Source organism: Triticum dicoccoides, chromosome 6A, assembly GCF_002162155.2.
Source record: "Triticum dicoccoides isolate Atlit2015 ecotype Zavitan chromosome 6A, WEW_v2.0, whole genome shotgun sequence".
Classification (NCBI taxonomy): domain Eukaryota; kingdom Viridiplantae; phylum Streptophyta; class Magnoliopsida; order Poales; family Poaceae; genus Triticum; species Triticum dicoccoides.
In genome coordinates, this window is record NC_041390.1 from 566,621,037 (window position 1) to 566,647,664 (window position 26,628).

General features: G+C 44.2%; 1 protein-coding gene and 1 long non-coding RNA gene across 2 annotated transcripts; both read left to right on the forward strand.

The window, feature by feature from the left end:
- The first annotated feature begins 210 nt into the window (after positions 1 to 210).
- LOC119314231 lies at positions 211 to 4,429 on the forward strand. The gene is made up of 7 exons (XR_005152240.1): positions 211 to 681; positions 895 to 1,058; positions 1,197 to 1,319; positions 1,447 to 1,540; positions 2,145 to 2,385; positions 2,481 to 2,574; positions 3,597 to 4,429. It is a non-coding gene; the product is annotated as an uncharacterized LOC119314231 (long non-coding RNA).
- A 1,808-nt stretch (positions 4,430 to 6,237) lies between these two features.
- On the forward strand, positions 6,238 to 8,236 carry LOC119315988 (tyrosine N-monooxygenase-like). The gene is made up of 2 exons (XM_037590400.1): positions 6,238 to 7,212; positions 7,601 to 8,236. The coding sequence occupies exons 1-2, from the start codon at positions 6,238 to 6,240 to the stop codon at positions 8,234 to 8,236; spliced, it is 1,611 nt and encodes a 536-aa protein (XP_037446297.1).
- Positions 8,237 to 26,628: the final 18,392 nt, after the last annotated feature.

Sequence of the window (26,628 nt, forward strand, 5' to 3'; positions counted from 1 at the left end):
ACTGCACCCTGCCCACTCCCAGTTGCTATAAATCGCATGTAGGAGAGCTATTAAAACCATTCAGCTGTGCATCAAGGACGAGCCCTCGCGATGTCCACGTCGGCAACGGTACAAGACTCCCGCTCCAACCAACGCACGTCACCTCCTTTTTCCCTTCTCTCTTTCTCCTCACTGAGGCAGGCAGAAAGGATGCTCTCTCTTTCCGTCGCCGTCGGGTCCGCGCCCCTGCCGCCAACGTGTGCGCGCGGATGCTGGTGACGAGGATAAATGGGAGGACGCCGCCGCCACCGATGTCAGAGGAGGAGGAAGGGGAGGCGCTTCTCTGGCTAGATCCGTGACCCCCACGTCGCCATCTATGTCCACCCTCCTTGACAGATCGATGGAGCGGACGTCGCCGAGCTCCACGCCTTCTCGTCTCCCTCTCGGCAGAGGGTGTCCGCCGGAGATGGGTTCTTGCGGGTCAAGGGCGTCGGGCTGCCCAAGAAGCTGCGCCTCGCCTCGTCGCCGCCGTCCAAGGACAAGAATGTTGTCGATGGCTTTCTGGTTGGTGTCGACCTCAAGATCGAGTTGTTCGTCCCAAGTGGCGGCGGGCGTCCTCGTCGAGGTCGTTCTTGTCGTTAACTTCATCTCCAACCCCATCCACATGTGTACCAGCTTCTGGAGTGCCCAATTTGCTTCCTGGTCAGCCCCCTTTCCCAGATTTTCTTCACTATTTTCTTTCTCTTAGATGCGCGGTCCGCCCCTCCTTGTCATATGCATATCCTATATGCATTAGTACACAATCATTCATTATACACCTACACCATCAGACATTAGCTCAGCGCTGATATTGTTGCAACTGACTTCGTTTACTTCATCTTGTTTTACATTGTTGGTCATGTGTTGTACGAGCAGGAATTGATTTTCGCTAGGAACATAACCTTCAACGGTTTGTAGCTGAAGGAGAGCAGAGTAAGGATGCAACAAAAGCTTATATGGCATTCCAAGTGCGTCTCTGCATTCCTTAAGAAATTGTTGATGATGTTCATACTGACATCTGCGGCCAATTGTTTGAAAAGGTGATGCATTTTATACTTTTATTGTGCCTTTCATTAACACACTACATAATGTTAGGTTCAATTCCAGATATGCTTAGTTCAGCAAAGTTGTTGCCTGTTGTGTGTCAGTATTCTTCTTACCATTTTAGGATGTCGCAGGTTGTCAAGGAAGCAATTTTGTCAGTTGATGGCACAACGTTGATAAACGAGAGGCAGTTAGGAAAGCATCACAGGGTCTAAACTTGAAAAAGGAGGCTGCTATGACCATCTTTAGTAAAGAAAGTATGCCTCTTCTCCAAAAAATATGTTACATAGATTGGCGTATATTCCTCTGTAAAAACTACTATATCTTTTGGTATATTAAACTGCAAATCCAATTTATTTTTTGTATTGCCAAATTCAATGACAGGTACGAAAATTATTCCTGAACTACATTCAGAAAGCAAAAGCAGCTGGGAACTGCATTGAACAGGCAAAAGAATTGAAGAAGTTAATTTCCTCCTGTAAGTGAGCTTCTACCTGACATTAAAGGAGAGCTTTACCTTTTTCCTGCATATTCAGTTACAGGTGTCCAGGGGACACCACTAGAAGTAAACCATCAAGCAAATGATATGCACCTCTGTTTATGTAGCATTGGCGCATCTTGTAGAGTGTGCAGCATGATCATACGTTTACTTTCACGTCATGTTTGTAGTTCTACCATGTTTTATTTTAGATCTCTCTGTAGTATGCATCATAAATAGACTGCAGATTGTTCTTGCATGTTCATGTGGAACACGTTTCCATCTTGGCACTCATTGAATGGACGTTTGTCTGCAAGATTGCATTTCCAGACAAACGTGGGCGAGTATTGGCATGCCTTGAGCTCACTGTGCCATGTCAAAATATTTGCTGAAGGTGTGTTGATGAGGGTTTTTGGATTTTTTTAAAGATTACACGGAATCTGAAGGATTTCTATCCAACTAAATTCCAAATCCCCCTCTCCTACTGGAACACGCCCTTACCGTATAATAAAATGTCTATCATCTTCTATATTTTACTGGTTATAGTTTTGAAACATTGATGCTATATATAAAACACAAAATGAGATGTTCTTCCACACTGCAGTGCAGAGACCCAGGGAGCAAATAGCGGATGCAGAGGCTCTACTGGACATTACAACCACCTTGGTAAAATCTGTGAGGTCCCAGTCAAGTGAAGGAATCACACCTTCTGATTTCGTAACAGCATTGCTGAAGAAATTTGGGCAGCAAGCAACCCTTGATTCTGAGCCTGGCTCATTGCGCTAGGTTGATATTGGGCTTTCTTATTCACATGCCTTCAGGGCTGCACCTGGATGCTGCACCATGTAATTAAGCTCCTTTCTCCTTATTAGTTCTCAACATTTTTTGCAGTGCCTACTTGGTATATGACTTAAACCATGCACCCTCTTAAACCTTGCAGGCTTGGACCCATGGATATGGAAGTAAAACAGCGTAAGCTTTCAGTTTTTAATTGAAAAAGAAGTAGGCCAACTGAAAAAACTTGTCCTGAAGAGGTATTCACATGCTTTCGTCTATGATAATTAATAAGAGAGAAGTGCATATTTCAACCTTGAACTCCTGCCCTAATCTAATTTACAACCCTGAACTTTAATACCGTCTAAATTACAACCCCCAAGTCTCAAAACCGTCAGGATTCAACCCTCACCTCCCTGTTGACCGGTTTTGACCTGGGGTGACCAGTTTTGACTAGTCAACGGGTCCAATCAGCATGCCATGTCAGAATTTTTTTCAAAATTTCAAGAAAAAGTAAATAAAAATCTATAAGATCAGGGGAAAATATAAAAAGGCAAAATTCTGAAAAAAATTGTTCGCGAAAAAAGCTAGGGAAAATAAAAAATGATTTTTTTCTGGAATTTGAGTTTTTGGGTTTTTCTGGATTTTTTTTGGAAATTCGTTTTTTTATTTTCCGTGTTTTTCGGAAATTGGATTTCTTATTTCTTTTCCTGGATTTTCTTCGTTTTTACAGGTTGTTTCCTTGGAAATTTTGCATTTTTTAGTGATGTGGCATGCTGACTGGACCTGTTGACTGGTCAAAACCGGTTAACAGAGAGGGAAGGGTTGAATCCTGGCTGGTTTTGAGAGTTGAGGGTTGTAACTTAGATGGTATTGGAGTTCGGGGTTGTAAATTAGACTAGGGCAAGAGTTGAGGGTTGAAATATGCACTTCTCTCAATTAATAAAGAACTAGAGATTGATATCATCCATTTGTACATTTCTCCCATGATTTGTTTTCCCATCTGTTTGCCTTCTGTTGTTGACGGGCGACGTAATGTGTACAATCTTTAGTTACTATTGCTTAAATCTTAGTTAATTATATGCTCAAAGTTATCGAGCACCTTTTGTTTTTTCGAAAGACACATCTTAGGCAGTATCATTCATATGCTTGCTATACTCTATAGCCGCTATTAAGTTTCTGGGTTGCTAGCTAGACTTCTTTCCCTACCATACATTGTTATTTTCTAAAAAATGTATGATCACTTCCAACAGTGGATTCATATAATCTCCTTAATGTGCAGCTTGCTGATTCTTTGGAGGGAGCAAAGCCAGACACTAGCCGAAATGTGACTGTTGTATTTTTTTTTGAAAGATCCAGCAAAATGTTGGCTTGATTCGATTTAGCAGGAAGCAACGGAAGAACAACAATATGAAGATCCGAAGATCAAAGAAAAAGAAAAACAACAGCCCTATTAGCTGCCGAGCTACCCACCACAGTCAGCACCACTACAAAGCAAAAAGGGCATGTCCTAGGCTAAGCGTGACCGCCGCGTCACTTGACCAACGCCGGTATCCTCCGGCGACAACAGCAGCTCCAACTAAGACTTTCTTTGTCAACGCACCATCCACCCTTGAAGCAGAGTGCAGGCAGATGGCGGAACTCGGTCGGTCCCAGAAAAAGCTTCGTCTTGGACTTATCAGTGATGGCGTACATTGCGTCTGGAGCTTCACCAAAATCAGCGGCGAGCACCGGAGGAGCGCCATATAGAACCTCCAAGTAGTGTCTCAAAAACATGATGCTCCCAACAGAGGAACGACGTCGGAGATGCCGTCATCACGCCGATCCAACCGGACCTAGGCTTTCGCCCGGAGACACTACCAACCAAGCCCGAGGAAGATGCCGACACACCTCGGTGGCGCCTCCAAGGAGGAAAATGACACCCTCAGGCGCCATCGGCACCGGCTCTTGTTGTGCAGGACTTTCGTCCGTATCGTCGTCGCACACCTCCGCTCAAGCCCTACAGAGCTCGTCCATGTCGTCTTTACATCCAACACAAGACAATGATTTAGACAGCTTCGGGCCCCGGAAAACATCATCCGGAATAGCCCTACATGTTGTTTGCGGCTAGATCTCATTATGCTCATGAGAATGTCGCCGCATAAGCCAGCTCCTCCTTTGTGTCTAGCCCTAGATATTGTTTCTTGTCGCTTGTCCCTCTTTGGGGAGCCCTGCCCTTAAAGGGGCGGGTTACATGGATTAGGATTAACCTATTACAAGTGGAGTCCTAGTCCTTTGTAGGAGAATATTTATTATGCCTTTCCTCTTAAACCGGCCCACCATAACTTGAGCCGGCCTTCTAGGCCTTGGGCCTATCATCTATCTGACCCGCCGTTAGGGCCATCCGTGAGTCGCCAGGCTCGTGAGTCGCCACTCCGGCGGGTTACCAATGAAAACGCCAAGCCCGGCCGGGTCATACCGCGGGGTATATCCCCGACACATTTGTTTGTGCAAACTTTTATTTGTCATGAACTTGGTTGGGTGATTTTGAACTATGCCGTGCAAGTGAACAATGCTATATATGTCTTTGTTTTGCACATTTATTTAATGTTTGAAACATCATCATATTGTCAAATGGACATGTGAAAATCATATTTGCAAGCGCCGGCTGCTCGCGCGCGCTGTAATTTAGCGCGCCTTCTGAATTACAAATTTGTTCATCAAATTCAAATTTTATTCATAATTTTTTCAAAAAATGTTCTTGAATTACAAATTTTGTTCATCAAATTAAAAAAAAGTTCATAGAATGCCAATTTTTTATTGATGTTCAAAATATGTTCATCAAATTCAAAAAAATTCATTCCTTTGAAATCACGAACATTTGTTGAATTCAAGAAACGTTTTGGAATTTGGTGAACATTTTTTAATTCCGTCAGCATTTATCATTTCGTGAACATTTTTTTCGAATCATGAACAATTTTTGAATTTACAAACATTTCACAAGTTGTAACTTTATTGAAATCCCGAATTAGTCTTACAATGGAAAACAATTTAAAAAAAGGAAAAAAAGATGCTTCTGCTTTCCCTCCACAGACATGGTCCAGCCCATGAGGCAGCACGGGGAGCGGGGAGTACGCACTCCGTCGTTCGCTGGCGCGTACAGCGCTAAATAGGAGGTCTCGATAGCATCTCATTGAATCCCGAATGCATGGTCCAACCATCTCTTCAAACCAGAAGCCGCCCATATGGTCCATCATCCTGGCGTCTGAAATACTTTTGGAAAGACAATTATGATTAGATTTGGATAAGTACTCTCGAAAATCTACAAATAGGAGATGTTTTGTTCTATTTTGATTATGTTTGGATAGGCAATCATTATTATTAATATCATCCATCATATCTAGATAAACTAAGACAAACTATAAATAGAATATATTTTTCTTCTGTTTTGATTACGTTTGGATAGACAATTATTATTATTAGTATCAGCCTTCGTATCTAGATAAATATAAGGCAATCTATAAGTAGAAGCTTTTTCTGTTTGGACTATGTTTGGATAGACAATTTATTATTATTAGTATCAGCCTTCGTATCTAAATAAATCTAAGACAGTCTACAAATAGAAGATTTTTCGTTCTGTATATAGTTATTATTATTAGTATCAGCGTAAATACATTTGAAATGCCATGTGATAAATGATCCACACATAAGGAATGAATATTTTCCATGGAATATATCTAGACATGTTTTAGTGTTAGATATGTAGATACATTCGTATCTAATAAATCTGACCCAATTTTTTGGGACCGAGGTAACATATAAAGAGGGGTCTCGCCCCTCATGGGCAGAGCAGCACGGAGAGCAAAGTTGGCTTCCCTACACACCGATAACAAGGAAAGCTACCTCGCAAGCCTGTGTACACTTAGCAAGCAGCAGTCTCCACAATGCTGGCTTGGTGCTGCTTTGTTGTGTCCCAGCTGCTCATCATAATAACGCTCATATACCTTGTCATGACCAAGAGCAAGGTCCGCGGTGGCACGTGCTCATCAGAGATGGTGCCGCTTCCACTTCCGCCGGGGCCATGGCCATGTCCACTGGTGGGTAGCCTGCCCGAGATGGTGCTCAACAAGCCGGTGTTCCGTTGGATCCATCGCGTGATGAAGGATATGGGCACTGACATCGCCTGCTTCCGCCTCGGCAGCGTCCACGTCATCCCAATCACATGTCCCAAGATCGCAAGGGAGGTGCTCAAGAAGCAGGACAAAAACTTCTCGTCTCGCCCACTCACCTTCGCCTCCGGCACCATCAGCAGCGGGTACAAGGACGCCGTGCTCTCGCCGTTCGGCGACCAATGGATGAAGATGCGCAAGGTGCTCACCTCTGAGATCATCTGCCCCTCCCGTCACAAGTGGCTCCACGACAAGCGCGCCGATGAAGCTGACAACTTGACGCGCTACATCTACAACCTCACCGTCGGGGGGTCGTCATCTTCAACATCGGGACTAGCCAACGTCAATGTCAGGCACGTCGCGCGACATTACTGCGGCAACGTTATCCGTCGGCTTGTCTTCGGCCAACGGTACTTCGGGGAGCCTCAGCCGGACGGCGGGCCGGGGCCGATGGAGGTGGAGCACATGGACGCTTCCTTTGCCCTCCTAGGGTTCACCTTCGCGTTCTGCGTCAGTGACTACCTCCCGTGTCTACTTGGCCTAGATCTCGACGGCCACGAGAAAATTATTAAGGAGGCCAACACAAAAGTGGATAGACTGCATGACGTGGTCATCGAAGAGCGTTGGAGGCAGTGGAACAGCGGCGAGAGGCAGGACGGGGTCCAAGACTTCCTTGACGTTCTCATCACGCTTGCCGACGGTGACGGCAAGCCGTTGCTCAACATCGATGAGGTCAAAGCACAGTCCAAGGTAAGCAAAATATTAATTAATGAGAAATTTTAAGATGGTTCAAGGGCCTAGATTGAATTTTGTGACCAATTGCCTCATAGTCCTAAATGGTACTAATACGTCATCCATGAGAAAAGGTAATAGCTCACACTATTAAATACTAGATATTATAGCTCACACTATTAAATACTAGATCTTATACCGCATTTCGCAGGTGTTAGAAAAGGGAAACAATAGAATAAGAAATTATGAATTAATAGTTTAAACATATCATTATTGTAATTTTCTACCACTTTGATGTGATTTCAACTTAAACTGTATTTAAAATTCCAATTATTCAATTTAATCTCTCTTAATGCAAAGGTATAAATTGTAACAACTTACATTTATCTCCATGGAATGCATGCAGGGCATAATATTAGCGGCCATAGATAACCCGTCAAACGCAGTGGAGTGGGCGCTGGCGGAGATGGTGAACAACCCAGAATTGCTGGCCAAGGCGGTGGAGGAGATGGACTGGGTGGTTGGTCGCGAGCGACTGGTCCAAGAGTCGGACATCATGCAGCTCAACTATCTCAAGGCGTGCATACGTGAGGCATTTCGCCTCCACCCAATCGCTCCCTTCAACCTACCGCACGTCGCGATTGGCGACACCATTGTTGCGGGCTACCGCGTGCCCAAGGGTAGCAACGTCATCCTCAGCCGGCTGGCCCTGGGCCGGAACCCCACCATCTGGGATGAACCGCTCCACTTCAAGCCAGAGCGCCATATGGGAGACAACATCAATGTGGTGCTTACCGAGAGCGAATTGCGGTTCATCTCCTTCAGCACCGGACGGCGAGGATGCATCGCGGCATCACTAGGAACAACCATGAGTGTCATGCTCTTTGGCAGGCTCCTGCATGGCTTCACCTGGACCAAACCGGTTGGGGTGTCGGCCATCAATCTCAGCGAGTCCAAGCACAACCTCTTCATAGAGAATCCGCTAGTGCTACATGCTGAGCCACGTCTTCCAGTGCACCTCTACCCTCTCATGCATGTTTGAGAAAATAACGAGCTATGAATCACCGATATGGCAAGTATGCTAGCTATTTTTTTGATGAATCTATACTTACTAATAAAGGAAGGAGATATTCTTTTTTTTTGTCCCACTTTGTTTCGTTCCACTTCGATTGATTTTCACGTATGCTAGTGTTGGGGAACGTAGCAGAAATTCAAAATTTTCTACGCATCACCAAGATCAATCTATGGAGAAGTCTACCAACGAGGGAACGAGAGTGCATCTACATACCCTTGTAGATCGCTACGCGGAAGCATTCAAGTGAACGGGGTTGATGGAGTCGTACTCGTCGTGATCCAAATCACCGATGATCCTAGTGCCGAACGGACGGCACCTCCGTGTTCAACACACGTACAGCCCGGTGACGTCTCCTACGCCTTGATCCAGCAAGGGGAGAAGGAGAGGTTGGGGAAGACTCCATCCAGCAGCAGCACGACGGCGTGGTGGTGGTGGAGGAGCGTGGTACTCCAGCAGGGCTTCGCCAAGCACCGCAAGAGATGAGGAGGGAGAGGGGTAGGGCTGCGCCAAGAAGGAGAGGAACTCATCTGTTGGCAGCCCCAAGTCCTCAAGTATATATAGGGGAGAGGGAGGGGTGCGCCCCACCTAGGGTTCCACCCTAGGGGCGGCGGCCAGCCCCAATCCCATCTAGGGTGGCGGCCAAGTGGAGGGGGAGAGGGAGGCGCACCAAGCACGGGCCTTAAGGCCCATCTGCCCTTAGGGTTTGCCCCCTCTTCCCCTTAGGCACATGGGCCTTGGTGGGGAGGCGCCCCAGCCCACTTAGGGGCTGGTCCCTTCCCACTATTGGCCCATGTAGGCCTCCGGGGTTGGTGGCCCCACCTGGTGGACTCCCGGACCCCTCCGGTGGTCCCGGTACACTACCGGTGATGCCCGGAACACTTCCGGTGGCCAAAACCATACTTCCTATATATTAATCTTTACCTCCGGACCATTCCGGAACTCCTCGTGACGTCCGGGATCTCATCCGGGACTCCGAACAACATTCGTTAACCACGTATATCTATTCCCTATAACCCTAGCATCATCGAACCTTAAGTGTGTAGACCCTACGGGTTCGGGAGTCATGCAGACATGACCGAGATAACTCTCCGGCCAATAACCAACAGCGGGATCTGAATACCCATCTTGGCTCCCACATGTTCCACGATGATCTCATCGGATGAACCACGGTGTCGAGGATTCAATCAATCCCGTATACAATTCCCTTTGTCTAGTGGTACGATACTTGCCCGAGATTCGATCGTCGGTATCCCGATACCTTGTTCAATCTCGTTACCGGCAAGTCTCTTTACTCGTTCCGTAACACATCATCCCGTGATCAACTCCTTGGTCACATTGTGCACATTATGATGATGTCCTACCGAGTGGGCCCAGAGATACCTCTCCGTTTACACGGAGTGACAAATCCCAGTCTTGATTCGTGCCAACCCAACAGACACTTTCGGAGATACCTGTAGTGTACCTTTATAGCCACCCAGTTACGTTGTGACGTTTGGCACACCCAAAGTATTCCTACGGTATCCGGGAGTTGCACAATCTCATGGTCTAAGGAAATGATACTTGACATTAGATAAGCTTTAGCATACGAACTACACGATCTTTGTGCTAGGCTTAGGATTGGGTCTTGTCTATCACATCATTCTCCTAATGATGTGATCCCGTTATCAACGACATCCAATGTCCATGGTCAGGAAACCGTAACCATCTATTGATCAACGAGCCAGTCAACTAGAGGCTTACTAGGGACATGGTGTTGTCTATGTATCCACACATGTATCTGAGTTTCCTATCAATACAATTCTAGCATGGATAATAAACGATTATCATGAACAAGAAAATATAATAATAACCAATTTATTATTGCCTCTAGGGCATATTTCCAACAGCTAGCTATTTTGGTTTTGTCCGTTTCACGTACGAGTGACCCGGTTTCTTTCATGCGCCACTGAATCGTCCTATGCTTGTCCAAAGCATTGGAACAACACGTGCTAGCCAAACAACCGCACATCTAGTATTAATTTTGGACAAATAGAGATGAAATGTATACAAGATGATGCTCTTTTTATCACCAACGAAGGATGAAATTAGGTCGGCGCATATAGGGCAACTCCATTTGAGTTGTTTCTTCCAGCCCAAGACCCAGGCGGTGCAGCATAGCAGCCTATAATAGTCTTTCTATTTTGGATCATCAATTAAATAGTACCACATAGTTTTCTTACTTTTAATTCTACAAGTTTATATACGATAGCAAATTGCCATGGGAATCAATAAGCAGCCTAAAAAACATTAAAAAAACTCAGAGAGTGAGGTATGCAATGAGGACGCATATTTTGAGGGTGATCAGATCTGAGTATGGGCCAATGAGAGCAATACAGACACGATTAAAGATCTGTGATTGTGGGCCAATGGAACTAGTGAAAACACAACTAAATATCTGAGATTATAGGCCAATGAAAGAAATGAAGACCCGATTAAAGATTCAAGACTATTATGGGTCCATGGAAGAAATAAAGACGTGATTAAACTTGCAAGCTCATGCCGATGTGTATGGTGCATAATTAAAGGAGTCATGGGCTAAATAATTATAATTTACACCAAATGCGAGAAGCAGATGGGTAGGGTAGACTGAGGAGGCATTGAAGGACGAGGAGGAACTCGCAATTTCCACACTTGACGCATACAACCAGCTCGTCACCACACTCACAAAACATGAGATCATTGGTGATGACACGCCGAGGTGTCCACCAAAGCCCGTGCCACCAAGGAGCTACCTCTCTCACTAGGAATTTTTTACTTGCAATTAATTTTGATGATAAAAGACTAATGTTTGTCTCCCATTGCAACACACAGACATATGTGCTGATAAATCCAAAGGAAAAAAGAAAACTGAAAGAAAAATAAAAAATAAAAACCTCAAGGCAAAAAACCCAACAGAAAGCCCAAGAAATATCGGAATGGAATCAAACCTTGGAAGAAAAAACCAGAAAATCAGCACAACAGAAGTCAGACCAAACACAACGAAAGCAACAGAATAAAAAGGGAGCAACTAGTTGACGAGGGCTCCTTCGGGAGCCTCGCAATGATTAGCGCCACTCGGCGCGCTCTCAGCCGCCCCGCCCCGTGTCGCACTCTGGGCGCTTCCTTCGTAATTTATTTATTTTTCGCACGCTTTTTTGGCTTTTTAAATAATTTTTTCTGGGTTTTTTCTACTTTTTTGTTTTCCATAGCTTTTAGGCCAAAAAAATTGCGCGAAAAAGCATGTTTTTTTCTTCCGCGGGAGGCATAGTTTTGCTTCCGCGAGAGGCACGATTGTGCTTTCGCGAGAGGCACGGCTGTGCCTCTCGAAAATGGAAAAAAGGTATTTTTTGTTTCTTTTCCTTCCGCGAGAGCACGATTTTGCTTCCGCAAGAGACACGGTTGTGATTTTGCGAGAGGCACGACCGTGCCTCTTTCGAAAAGGAAAAACGCGTTTTTCTTGTTTTTTTCCTTCTGTGAGAGACACGGTTTTGCTTTAGCAAGAGGCACTATTGTGATTCCGCGAGAGGCACGACCATGCCTCTTTCGGAAAGGGAGGAATCCATGCTCCCGGTTCGGTTTTTTCGTCCAGCTTTTTTGTGAGAAAAGTTCGTTAAAGCCTATAAACGTGTATCTAGTTTTGAACATCTCGACGCGAGGAATCCAACAGTAAAAACGGTTCGAGATTTGGACGCACGCTTTAAGAGATAAAATATTTTGAATAAACGGATCTACGAAAAAAAAGAGAAAACTCACATGTTGTGACAAAATGGCGCGTGCCATTTGTCACAACCTGAGAAGGTGAGGTGATCTTTGCGACGGGTACTCCTCAATTAGTGATATCAAAATAAAAAGTCCGGTTGAAAATAGACAGATGAAAAGTTTTACCTCTTAGTTTTACTTTCTTATGTGTTTTCTCTTCGATGTACTCCCTCCGTTCCTAAATATAAGTTTTTATAGAAATTTCACTATGGACTACATAGTGAGCAAAATGAATGAATCTACACTTTAAAATATGTCTATATACATCAGTATGTAGTTTGTAGTGGAATCTCTAAAAAGACTTATATTTGGGAACGGAGGAAGTACATAGCTTTCCAGGTTGGGTTTTAACTCTGTATTCTCCTGGCTCTGTCAGCTTTATCTTAATGAATGCAAAGTATCCCAGAAAAAACCCTGCCTAGAAGTTTGACTCATGAAAAAAAAGTTCCTGCAGTTTCCCCTACAAAATGCAGAATTCTGGGCAGGGCTTTTACTTTACTTGCTCCGTCTTTTAATTGTAGCTTTTATCTTATCTCTATTACTACATCTATTCCAAAATAATTTCAGTTGTGGATTTGTCCTAAGTCAAACTTCTTTAAGTTTGACCATAACTACAGAAAAATATATTAACATCGGGGAACCACTTGGGATCAGACTTCTGGTCCCTAGCTTTTCGTCAGGCTGGTGGATAGCCATTGGATGAAACAGTGCTGGACGTTGGATGCATCCCTTCAACAACGCCCCCTTTCCTTGACGGTTTCTAAAACCATTTCCTATATACACGTAGTTTCCATAATATGAGGTCCATATAATCACGTATGATAACTACCTTGGCAGTTTCCAAAAAAATAGTCCTTTACTCACGCTGCTTCCATATATGTAGTTTCTATAATCACGTGTGTTTCTGTAAACAAACAATGCTTCCTTCCATTTGATGCCTAATTGCATGATGTGATAAACATGCTTCCCACAGTACAAGCCAGGCTTCATAATTCTTTATGTCATATTTTTTCAAGTAGTATCATAATTCGTCTTGTGCTATGAAGCAGGTGTGGATGTACTTTGAAACATAATTTTATGGTAGTTGAAGCATCAAAATGTAGTACCAAAACATTGCTATGATAGTGTAAAGAACGAAGCATGCAAGTGTCATTCAAAACGTATTTTATTTATGTGAGAAGCATGTCACATGTAATAGTGAGAATTAATGCGTATTTTGGTGAGAGGTCAAGAAAGGCAGGGTTTTCCTTCGTGGAATTAATCGATACAAATCCTCGTTTCACGTGTCAATTAATGCGTATTTTTTCTCCAAAGCCCAAAGAGCTAACCATCTCACTCCTCATTGCTTGATTAATGCAGCGCCATGCAAAACAACCTTCTCACTTTCGCATGCATGCAGGGGATATTAATGTCCTTGTTTGCTAGTACAAGGTAAACCCGATCAATTTTGCCTCGATTAGTGTTAGTGGCCTTTTGCAAATTGTAATTTTGATATACTGGCCTTGTGTACAAAAAAATGGAGGTAGTAACTATATTTGACTTCCTTCCCCATTGCGGTGACGTCGACGATATCTCGAACGTTGTGGTTTGGTGAAGTGCGTTCGATGGAGAACACCATTGAGGGAGACCACGGTAAGTCGTTCGCAAGTGCCGCCTGCAAGCCGAGACAACCGCCTTATTTGCACCCAGGAAGTCCGTTGAACCAAAGGATGCATAAATGTACTAGTACTACTAGTACACAATAGCGTCGTCCGTCCAGCTTAGTGCGGTGAGATGGTTTCTCGAAGAAGACGATGGAGAAGCGGAGTCAGTGAAGAGTGAAATGATGGTTGCTTCGTCCGTGCTTTGTGATTTGATGCCTCACTGCTTTGTGATTTGTGATAGAAGGGACAGGGGAGTAGACTCTGTCCTCTATACTGTGCATGCATCCAAGCACGGGAGAAAGAGGAGAGATGTTGCATTTTTCTATTCCTTCAATCAATCAATCAGGGAGCTTCGGTTCCATCCTTTTGGCTTTGGCAACACCGTCCACAATGGTTGCCACGATGCCAAAAGTTATTTTCACATTTGGCTACACATTGTGGATGCCCTTAACCATACCACTTTGGTTTTGCTTCTGTGTGCTATCTATACAAATCTCAATTATATTGATCTAAAAAATTATAGAATCAAGATTAGTAAAAAGGAGGTGATTTTGCCGCGCGGATGGCGGGGGCGGTTTCTTATTTTTAGAGGACGTTGTCCTGGAGGTTTGCTAACATGCGGTCCCATGTGGCAGTGCTTTACCAAGCCGATCCGCTTCCCACATGAGGCAGAATAACGGCAGAAGAAACACGTGGTTAACTTGAAGAAGATGAGGGAGAAGCAGATTCAGCAACGAGTGAAATGATGGTTGCTTCGTCCCTCCAACTTCTTTTTCTTAGCATTATTACTTCGTCCCTCCAACTTAACTACGGGAAAGGTGCAACTTTGTGATTTGATGCCTCATTGCTCATTACTACGCGGCGCCATAACTGGGTGCTTCACCCCGGCTGCTCTGCACTATATTCCGGTATGGCACGTGGACCCGGTAGCTTGATGCCCCACATGTCGGCGAAAGGGACTAGAAGATTTATGAAAGCGAGCGCTCCACTCTTATGACAGAGGAGTACATGACACGACGGCCCAGTGAACTGTCACTTGTACTGTATATAGTACTATAGTTTTGTTGTTTCGCACGATCCATCGATACAAACCCGATTAAACAGGAAAGGGCGGGATTTTTCCCGCGCGGTATATGATACTAGCCATACATTTCAAAGGCAATTTTAATGTATGCAAACTGAATAATTAAGTAACAATATGATATCTAGTAAAACTAAAAACACATACTATGATTTATTGTGTTAGAGTGTAGTAGTAGTGCTGTATTGCATAGTTGTTAGATGTAACATGCGAGAACGTGTAGAGATGTAGTTTTGGAGGGCCTACAGAGAGAAAAGCGTAATACGTTCATCGAACTTCAGAATAAGCTGATTACGGTCACTATATACGTTTTGCGATGATTATACGGTCACTTGCTCACAGTTCAGCATCGGATTGCACTCTGTTGACCGGCCAAATAGTCTGCGTGGCACCATGTTGGCTAGTTAAATTGACCATGTTCCTTGTGGGTCCCCCCTGTCATTTCGCATAGGGAAAAGGTCAGATAAACACAAATTTACGCAGGCGCGATAAGACTCCACCCCGTGCGCGGGAATCACCTGGTTGTGTATGTGTCTGTCAGGTCCTGATGTGTGTGCATGCACGTGTAGGTTAAGCACTTGAGCATGAGAGTGTGTGTTGGTCGTGTGGTGTACTAGTGTGTGCATGCATGCGTGCGTGCGTATATGTGTGAGTGTTGCGTGCGTGCGTGGCTGCGTGTGTACGTGTGAGTGTTGCGTGCGTGTGTGGGTGCATGTGTTCGTGTGAGTGTTGCGTGCATGCAATTCGTGTGCATGCGTGTGTGTGTATAATCACCACACCAGCTCCTATGTGTTAAAACAGACGGCTCAACATACCAATACAAGGCCACCTTGTTCGTTGTGCCCGTGGTCATGACTTCAAACCACCGTCCAATATTTTTTTGTCGTTTGTTTTCATTCTTACTAGCAAGATGCCCGTGCGTTGCACGTAACATCAAGATGCATTTGTATGACTAGTTTATCTTGTGAGAGAAAAGGATGAACAAGGGAAGGCCTTATTTGTAAATGTGGAGAGGTGTGTGGGTACCTTTTTGCAAAATTGTCATAGTTTATTTCCTATCCGTCAGATATAAGTCGGACGGGCTATATTGCAGGATGACAGGCACACTATCATCACCAACTCTGTTTTTATAAGAGTGTATTTTATCCCTACTCTTATAAAAAGTATAGTCGGTGATGATCGTGTGCCCGCCATCCCGCAATATAGGCCGTCCGATCTATATCTGATGGATAGGAAAGAAACTATGGCAATTTTGCAAAAAGATACCCACACCCCTCTCCACACTTGCAAATAAGGCCTTCCCTTGTTTATCCTTTTCTCCCACAAGATAAACTACTCATACAAATGCATCTTGATGTTCCCTACAACGCATGGGTATCTTGCTAGTATTTTATAAGAGTGTAGATGTAGAGTAGATACAAGCCGACAGGTGGGACTGATGGTAGTGAGATAATGTGATGCAACACTAGAGGTGCCACGTGGAGCGTTTAACTGGTCAACTAGTCGTGTCTTGAGCAAATACAGAGTTGCACGGTGAGCCCGTGACTGTATAATAACCACAAAACGTAAATGGTGACCGTAATGAGTGGATTCTGAAGTCCAATGTACGTATCGTGCTTTCGCTTCAAATACAATGATCGTCACTGTATATATCGCGAGAGAAAGATGAAACATGTGTGAATGTGATGGGGGCTTACTTTTAGAGGACCTAGAGATAGTTTGTGTGCGTACGTGAAAGGGGCGTAGAGGGGGGGTATGCGATGGAGAGAGAGAGATGCTCTTCATTTCTCTTTCTTATGACTAACTTTATATATAGTATAAAAATATACAAATTCACAGTGCGGAATAAATATCATTGTGGGCACCATGCAATGCAAGCGTTCATACTCCTCCATATAACTTTCTAATGTTGTATATATGTAGAAATTCTAAAATATTTATTTGGCCACACTTTATTCAAAAGGAATGTTGTATGCGAAATAAACGTGAAGAAAGGGATTTTTAGATCAATGGGGTACGTGATGTAACATGTGTGAATGTGTAGTTGATGCATTTGGCAGGGCTTAGAGAGGTATGTGTGTGTATTACGTATTCGAGAGAGGCATGGATAGAGGGGCCGACAAGGGGGCGTGGGAGAGATAGCACGAGGAATGAGAGTGGTCTAGAGAGAGAGAGACGAATATGACGTCACGGCGAGAGATTCCCTTGAGTGTGTATATGCAAGGGGGGAGTGGATAGAGGCACCAGGAGAATATATTTTTTATGTTTGGTGTCTGTGTTGGTATGTGTGGGTGTGAGAAGATAATGAGACGTGGGGGCAGAGGGTGTGTCACCGCGTGAGGTCCGGTGGGTCGAGGTGAGGCCCTTCGTTCGATTCCGTCCTGCGCCAAATTGGTCGGCCCGTGACGCATTGAGGGAGACCCATGGATGACTAGTCATACAAGACAAAGATAGCATAATTGTGAAGGACTCTTTGTCCACGGACAAAGCCAGTTAGGATTTGTAACCCTAGGTTCTCATACTAAGGTAACCCCTTTATCTCTGATATTACTATTCATCCAACCTAACTTTAAGGGGCATCCTACAGAATGCTCTGCTAGAATCATACTCGTCGATTAGGAAGAGAGGTGTGAGACAATGCGTGTGAGACAGGCCTAAAGATAATGTGCGTACAGGAGACACGTAGGCAGGTCTATGTATATAGAAAGGGTCGATGGGGATTGTGCGTGTATATGCTTGCGAGAGGAAGAGTGCTTGTGATAAAAGTTAGTGAAAACAGTCGTAAATGGTTATGAGAGGGAGGGAGGGTTATATCGAGAGCATGTGTGCGAGAAAGACACCTCGGAAGAGAGTGTGTGAGCATGTGTGAGAGACCACCGATGGAGAGTGAAACTACGTGTACAAGACTGTTGTACACATTGATTAGAGATATAAATTGTATCCAAATATTAGGATGGGATCATGATATTTGCAATTCGCGTAAGGAACGGTCATTGATCCATCAGACATCTAGATTCTATCGAATTTGAGCATGTCTATGTTATTATTCGACACAATTGATCCACATAGTTAGTATTTTGAACTCCAGACAATGCATCGCTTTAGCAATCAAAAATAAACGTGAGTATAGTTCATGTTGTGTGTGTAAAGCACATTATACATACGAAAGTTACACAATGAACATTATAAATAGCTACCTATGAACCAGCATACATTTGAATTCAACTTAAGGTGGTTTTAAAAATCGAATTCAACATGAAGTCCATTCAATTATTTGAATTTGATATCATGGCATTTGTAAATCATACCTAAATTATGGGGGCACCAATCTTTGCTCTAATTTTGTACATAATAGCATGCGTAGTTGTGTACAAAATATATTCTAATTTAGCTCCTCCATTCCAAAATAATCGTAGTTATAGGATTTTCAAGTGTCAAAATTTCAAAAAGAAGCAAATAATTTAATGAGGTTTTCAAACATACAAGGTCAAATTTAACGTTGTCTATTTAGGTCAATCATCAAAGTTCAAGAGTACTCTAAATGTGAATGCTTGTGCTTCAAAATTTCGAACAAAGCGCCAAAAGAGCCTCTACTCGCCTGAAACCGCGTGAGACCAATGTTTGGTAGTACAAGGAAATTACTTTTCTAATAACTCCGACCCGTGAAACCTACCGGCCCGACGTCCAAAGGTCTAAACCAGGGTAGGTTTGTAGCTTCATCTAGATGCCACACAACCGCCTCCGAAAAACATCCATACACAATGGTCGCCTAAGCACACATGCGCGCGGCAGAAATCGCTCCCGCCCACTATTTGGGACACCTGGGATTACCATCCTACCCCCGACCCGCAGTAGGTCCGAAATTTAAGAGGGGGGCAAAGTTTGTACTTTCCCCAAATTTCAAACAAGCGCGTCCCATTTTCTGTTCAAAAAGCCAAAAACAAGCGCGTCCCAGACCGAAACATGGTTCTCCCCCTCCCACCCGTCTAATTCCCCATTCGTACTCTATGGGCACAAAAACTACCTCTCCACCAGCGGCGAAACCCCGGCGTCCTCCATCCGCCACCCCATTCCACCCATCAACCGCTGCCCTCCTCCATCACGCCGGAGCCCATACCATGACGTCATCATCCACCGCAACCTCAACCGCAACGCCCGCCACGGCTAGTAGTTGAAGCTGAGGCCGAGCCGTCCGTACCTGAGCTAGTTCAACCACGTCGTCCTGCGCCTCACCGCTGCTGCTCCAACTTCGCCACCCTCCACCGCACTGGAGATGTTCCTGCTACGCCATCCTGTTGGGTTTCGTAGTAATTTCAAAATTTTCCTACGGACACGCAAGATCATGTGATGCATAGCAACGAGAGGGGAGAGTGTTGTCTACGTACCCAACGCAGACCGACTGTGGAAGCGCTGACACAACGTAGAGGAAGTAGTCGTACGTCTTCACGATCCAACCGATCAAGCACCGAAACTACGACACCTCCGAGTTCGAGCACACGTTCAGCTCGATGATGATCCCCGTACTCCGATCCAACAAAGTGTCGGGGAAGAGTTCCGTCAGCACGACGGCGTGGTGACGATCTTGATGCACTACAGCAACAGGGCTTCGCCTAAACTCCGCTACAGTATTATCGAGGAATATGGTGGCTGGGGGCACCGCACACGGCTAAGGAATATATCACGTGGATCAACTTGTGTGTTCTAGGGTGCCTCTACCTCAGTATATAAAGGACCAAAAGGGGGGAGGCTGGCCGGCCACAAGGGGTGCGCCAGGAGAGTCCTACTCCCTCTAGGAGTAGGATTCCCCCCCCCCCCCCAATCCTAGTTGGAATAGGATTCGCGGAGGGGGAAAAAAGAGAGAGGGGGCCGGCCACCTCTCCTAGTCCTAATAGGACTAGGGGAAGGGGGAGGCGCGCAGCCCATGTAGGGCTGCCTCTTCTCTTTTCCACTAAGGCCCATCATGGCCCATTTAGCTCCCGGGGGGTTCCGGTAACCTTCCCGGTACTCCGGTAAAATCCCGATTTCACCCGGAACACTTCCGATATCCAAACATAGGCTTCCAATATATCAATATTTACGTCTCGACCATTTCGAGACTCCTCGTTATGTCCGTGATCACATCCGGGACTCCGAACAACCTTCGGTACATCAAAATGCATAAACTCATAATATAACTGTCATCATAACCTTAAGCGTGCGGACTCTACGGGTTCGAGAACAATGTAGACATGACCTAGACATGTCTCCGGTCAATAACCAATAGCGGGACCTGGATGTCCATATTGGCTCCTACATATTCTACGAAGATCTTTATCGGTCAGACCGCATAACAACATACGTTGTTCCCTTTGTCATCGGTATGTTACTTGCCCGAGATTCGATCGTCGGTATCCAATACCTAGTTCAATCTCGTTACCGGCAAGTCTCTTTACTCGTTCTGTAATACATCATCCCGCAACTAACTCATTAGTTGCAATGCTTGCAAGGCTTAAGTGATGTGTATTACCGAGAGGGCCCAGAGATACCTCTCCGACAATCGGAGTGACAAATCCTAATCTCGAAATACGCCAACCCAACATCTACCTTTGGAGACACCTATAATGCTCCTTTATAATCACCCAGTTACGTTGTGACGTTTGGTAGCACCCAAAGTGTTCCTCCGGCAAACGGGAGTTGCATAATCTCATAGTTATAGGAACATGTATAAGTTATGAAGAAAGCAATAGCAACATACTAAACGATCGGGTGCTAAGCTAATGGAATGGGTCATGTCAATCAGATCATTCAACTAATGATGTGACCTCGTTAATCAAATAACAACTCATTGTTCATGGTTAGGAAACATAACCATCTTTGATTAACGAGCTAGTCAAGTAGAGGCATACTAGTGACACTTTGTTTGTCTATGTATTCACACATGTATTATGTTTCCGGTTAATACAATTCTAGCAAGAATAATAAACATTTATCATGATTATAAGGAAATAAATAATAACTTTATTATTGCCTCTAGGGCATATTTCCTTCACATCCTTCGCCGCCTCAGATCTGCTTCCCCTCCGCCGACATACGGCCACGGCAACACAGTCAACAATTTGTCCATGGGTTCGTCCAATCCTGCACCCTCCTCCAGAACATCAGTTTCCCCGGCAAAAAGAAGAAGATCGGCGCGACATGTGGAGGCGACCACACCGACAACCGAAAATGGTACTCCTCTTCCCTTATTCGTGCAAATATTACGTGTCTGCTTGCATGGTATTAATCCCACATAAGACACTAGTTGACTGCTTCTTCTTGATACTAGATGTTCCTAGTAACTCGTGATGCACAAGGTTTCTCCTCATATACTATTTCACCTTAGCTAGAGGTCCGTCGCCCCCCTAAATTTCAATTCCCGGTCAGTTGATTCCCAATTAACGGAAGCATTCCCCAGCGTAACAGGCGCTAGTCCTTCATCCAGACTCCTTCATTTGCTGCTTCCGAAGCAGCTATGTACTCCGCTTCACATGTAGATCCCGCTACGACGCTTTGTTTAGAACCGCACCAACTGACAGCTCCACCGTTTAATGTAAACACGTATCCAGTTTGCGATTTAGAATCGTCCGGATCAGTGTCAAAGCTTGCATCAACGTAACCTTTTACGACGAGCTCTTTGTCACCTCCATATACAGAAGCATATCCTTAGTCCTTTTCAGGTATTTCAGGATGTTCTTGACCGCTGTTCAGTGATCCACTCCTGGATTACTTTGGTTCCTCCCTGCTAGACTTATAGCAAGGCACACATCAGGTCTGGTACACAGCATTGCATACATGATAGATCCTATTGCTGATGCATAGGGAACATCTTTCATATTCTCTCTATCTTCTGCAGTGGTCGGGCATTGAGTCTTACTCAATTTCACACCTTGTAACACAGGAAAGAATCCTTTCTTTGCTTGATCCATTTTGAACTTCTTCAAAATTTTGTCAAGGTATGTTGTTTGTGAAAGTCCAATTAAGCGTCTTGATCTATCTCTATAGATCTTTATGCCTAATACGTAAGCAGCTTCACCGAGGTCTTTCATTGAAAAACTCTTATTCAAGTATCCCTTTATGCTATCCAGAAATTCTATATTATTTCCAATTAACAATATGTCATCCACATATAATATCAGAAATGCTACAGAGCTCCCACTCACTTTTTTGTAAATACAGGCTTCTCCGAAAGTCTGTATAAAACCAAATGCTTTGATCACACTATCAAAATGTTTATTCCAACTCCGAGAGGCTTGCACCAGTCCATAAATGGATCGCTGGAGCTTGCACACTTTGTTAGCTCCCTTTGGATCGACAAAACCTTCTGGTTGCATCATATACAACTCTTCTTCCAGAAATCCATTCAGGAATGCAGTTTTGACATCCATCTGCCAAATTTCATAATCATAAAATGTGGCAATTGCTAACATGATTCGGACAGACTTAAGCATCGCTACGGGTGAGAAGGTCTCATCGTAGTCAATCCCTTGAACTTGCCGAAAACCTTTTGCGACAAGTCGAGCTTTGTAGACAGTAACATTACCGTCAGCGTCAGTCTTCTTCTTGAAAATCCATTTATTCTCAATTGCTTGCCGATCATCAGGCAAGTCAACCAAAGTCCACACTTTGTTCTCATACATGGATCCCATCTCAGATTTCATGGCTTCAAGCCACTTTGCGGAATCTGGTCTCACCATCGCTTCTTCATAGTTCGTAGGTTCATCATGATCTAATAACATGACTTCCAGAACAGGATTACCGTACCACTCTGGTGCGGATCTTACTCTGGTTGATCTACGAGGTTCAGTAGTATCTTGTTCTGAAGTTTCATGATCATCATCATTAGCTTCCTCACTGACTGGTGTAGGTGTCGCAGAAACAGTTTTCTGTAATGTACTACTTTCCAATAAGGGAGCAGGTACAGTTACCTCGTCAAGTTCTACTTTCCTCCCACTCACTTCTTTCAAGAGAAACTCCTTCTCTAGAAAGTTTCCGAATTTAGCACCAAAAGTCTTGCCTTCGGATCTGTGATAGAAGGTGTATCCAACAGTTTCCTTTGGATATCCTATGAAGACACATTTCTCTGATTTGGGTTCGAGCTTATCAGGTTGAAGTTTTTTCACATAAGCATCGCAGCCCCAAACTTTCAGAAACGACAACTTTGGTTTCTTGCCAAACCACAGTTCATAAGGCGTCGTCTCAACGGATTTTGATGGTGCCCTATTTAACGTGAATGCGGCCGTCTCTAGAGCGTATCCCCAAAACGATAGCGGTAAATCAGTAAGAGACATCATAGATCGCACCATATCTAGTAAAGTACGATTACGACGTTCGGACACACCATTACGCTGTGGTGTTCTGGGTGGCGTGAGTTGCGAAACTATTCCACAATTTTTCAAATGTACACCAAACTCGTAACTCAAATATTCTCCTCCACGATCAGATCGTAGAAACTTTTATTTTCTTGTTACGATGATTTTCAACTTCACTCTGAAATTCCTTGAACTTTTCAAATATTTCAGACTTATGTTTCATTAAGTAGATATACCCATATCTGCTTAAATCATCTGTGAAGGTGAGAAAATAACGATATCCGCCACGAGCCTCAATATTCATCGGACCACATACATCTGTATGTATGATTTCCAACAAATCTGTTGCTCTCTCCATAGTACCGGAGAACGGTGTTTTGGTCATCTTGCCCATGAGGCACGGTTCGCAAGTACCAAGTGATTCATAATCAAGTGGTTCCAAAAGTCCATCAGAATGGAGTTTCTTCATGCGCTTTACACCGATATGACCTAAACGGCAGTGCCACAAATAAGTTGCACTCTCATTATCAACTCTGCATCTTTTGGCTTCAATATTATGAATATGTGTGTTACTACTATCGAGATTCAACAAGAATAGACCACTCTTCAAGGGTGCATGACCATAAAAGATATTACTCATATAAATAGAACAACCATTATTCTCTAATTTAAATGAATAACCGTCTCGCATCAAACAAGATCCAGATATAATGTTCATGCTTAATGCTGGCACCAAATAACAATTATTTAGGTCTAATACTAATCCCAAAGGTAGATGTGGAGGTAGCGTGCCGACTGCGATCACATCGACTTTGGAACCGTTTCCCACGCGCATCGTCACCTCGTCCTTAACCAATCTTCACTTGATCCGTAGTCCCTGTTTCGAGTTGCAAATATTAGCAACAGAACCAGTATCAAATACCCAGGTGCTACTGCGAGCATTAGTAAGGTACACATCAATAACATGTATATCACATATACCTTTGTTCACCTTGCCATCCTTCTTATCCGCCAAATACTTGGGGCAATTCTGCTTCCAGTGACCAGTCTGCTTGCAATAGAAGCACTCAGTTTCAGGCTTAGGTCCAGGTTTGAGTTTCTTCTCTTGAGTAGCAACTTGATTGCTGTTCTTCTTGAAGTTCCCCTTCTTCTTCCCTTTGCCCTTTTTCTTGAAACTAGTGGTCTTGCTGACCATCAACACTTGATGCTCCTTCTTGATTTCTACCTCCGCAGCTTTCAGCATCGCGAAGAGCTCGGGAATAGTCTTGTTCATCCCTTGCATATTATAGTTCATCACGAAGCTCTTGTAGCTTGGTGGCAGTGATTGAAGAATTCTGTCAATGACGCTATCATCTGGAAGATTAACTCCCAATTGAATCAAGTGATTATTATACCCAGACATTTTGAGTATATGCTCACTGACAGAACTATTCTCCTCCATCTTGCAGCTATAGAACTTATTGGAGACTTCATATCTCTCAATCCGGGCATTTGCTTGAAATATTAACTTCAACTTCTAAAACATCTCATATGCTCCATGATGTTCAAAACGTCGTTGAAGTCCCGATTCTAAGCCGTAAAGCATGGCACACTGAACTATCGAGTAGTCATCAGCTTTGCTCTGCCAGACGTTCATAACATCTGGCGTTGCTCCTGCAGCAGGCCTGGCACCTAGCGGTGCTTCCAGGACGTAATTCTTCTGTGCAGCAATGAGGATAATCCTCAAGTTATGGACCCAGTCCGTGTAATTGCTACCATCATCTTTCAACTTTGCTTTCTCAAGGAACGCATTAAAATTCAACGGAACAACATCACGAGCCATCTATCTACAATCAAACATAAACAAGCAAGATACTAATCAGGTACTAAGTTTCATGATAAGTTTAAGTTCAGTTAATCAAGTTTAAAGAACTCCCACTTAGATAGACATCCCTCCAATCCTCTAAGTGATTACGTGATCCAAATCAACTAAACCATAACCGATCATCACGTGAGATGGAGTAGTTTTCAATGGTGAACATCGTTATGTTGATCATATCTACTATATGATTCACGCACGACCTTTCGGTCTCCGTGTTCCGAGGCCATATCTGTATATGCTTGGCTCGTCAAGTATAACCTGAGTATTCCGCGTGTGCAACTGTTTTGCACCCGTTGTATTTGAACGTAGAACCTATCACACCCGATCATCACATGGTGTCTCAGCACGAAGAACTTTCGCAATGGTGCATACTCAGGGAGAACACTTCTTGATAATTTAGTGAGAGATCATCTTATAATGCTACCGTCAATCAAAGCAAGATAAGATGCATAAAAGGATAAACATCACATGCAATCAATATAAGTGATATGATATGGCCATCATCATCTTGTGCTTGTGATCTCCATCTCCGAAGCACCGTCGTGATCACCATCGTCACCGGCGTGACACCTTGATCTCCATCGTAGCATCGTTGTCGTCTCGCCAAGCTTATGCTTCCATGACTATCACTACCGCTTAGTAATAAAGTAAAGCATTACATCGTGATTTCATTGCATACAATAAAGCGACAACCATATGGCTCCTGCCAGTTGCCGATAACTCGGTTACAAAACATGATCATCTCATACAATAAAATTCAGCATCATGTCTTGACCATATCACATCACAACATGCCCTGCAAAAACAAGTTAGACGTCCTCTACTTTGTTGTTGCAAGTTTTACGTGGCTGCTACCTGCTTAAGCAGGAACCAATCTCACCTACGCATCAAAACCACAACGATAGTTTGTCAAATAGACTCTGTTTTAACCTTCACAAGGACCGGGCATAGCCATACTTGGTTCAACTAAAGTTGGAGAGACAGTCGCCCGCAAGCCACCTATGTGCAAAGCACGTCGGGGGAACCGGTCTCGCGTAAGCGTACGCGTAATGTTGGTCCGGGTCGTCTCGTCCAACAATGCCGCCAAACCAAAGTATGACATGCTGGTAGGCAGTATGACTTATATCGCCCACAACTCACTTGTGTTCTACTCATGCATATAACATCAACATAAATAACCTAGGCTCGGATGCCACTGTTGGGTTTCGTAGTAATTTCAAAATTTTCCTACGCACACGCAAGATCATGTGATGCATAGCAACGAGAGGGGAGAGTGTTGTCTATGTACCCAACGCAGACCGACTGCGGAAGCGCTGACACAACGTAGAGGAAGTAGTCGTACGTCTTCATGATCCAACCGATCAAGCACCGAAACTACGGCACCTCTGAGTTCGAGCACACGTTCAGCTCGATGACGATCCCCGTACTCCGATCCAACAAAGTGTCGGGGAAGAGTTCCGTCAGCACAACGGCGTGGTGACGATCTTGATGCACTACAGCAGCAGGGCTTCGCCTAAACTCCACTACAGTATTATCGAGGAATATGGTGGCTGGGGGCACCGCACACGGCTAAGGAATAGATCACGTGGATCAACTTGTGTGTTCTAGGGTGCCTCTACCTTAGTATATAAAGTACCAAAGGGGGGGTAGGCTGGCCGGCCACAAGGGGT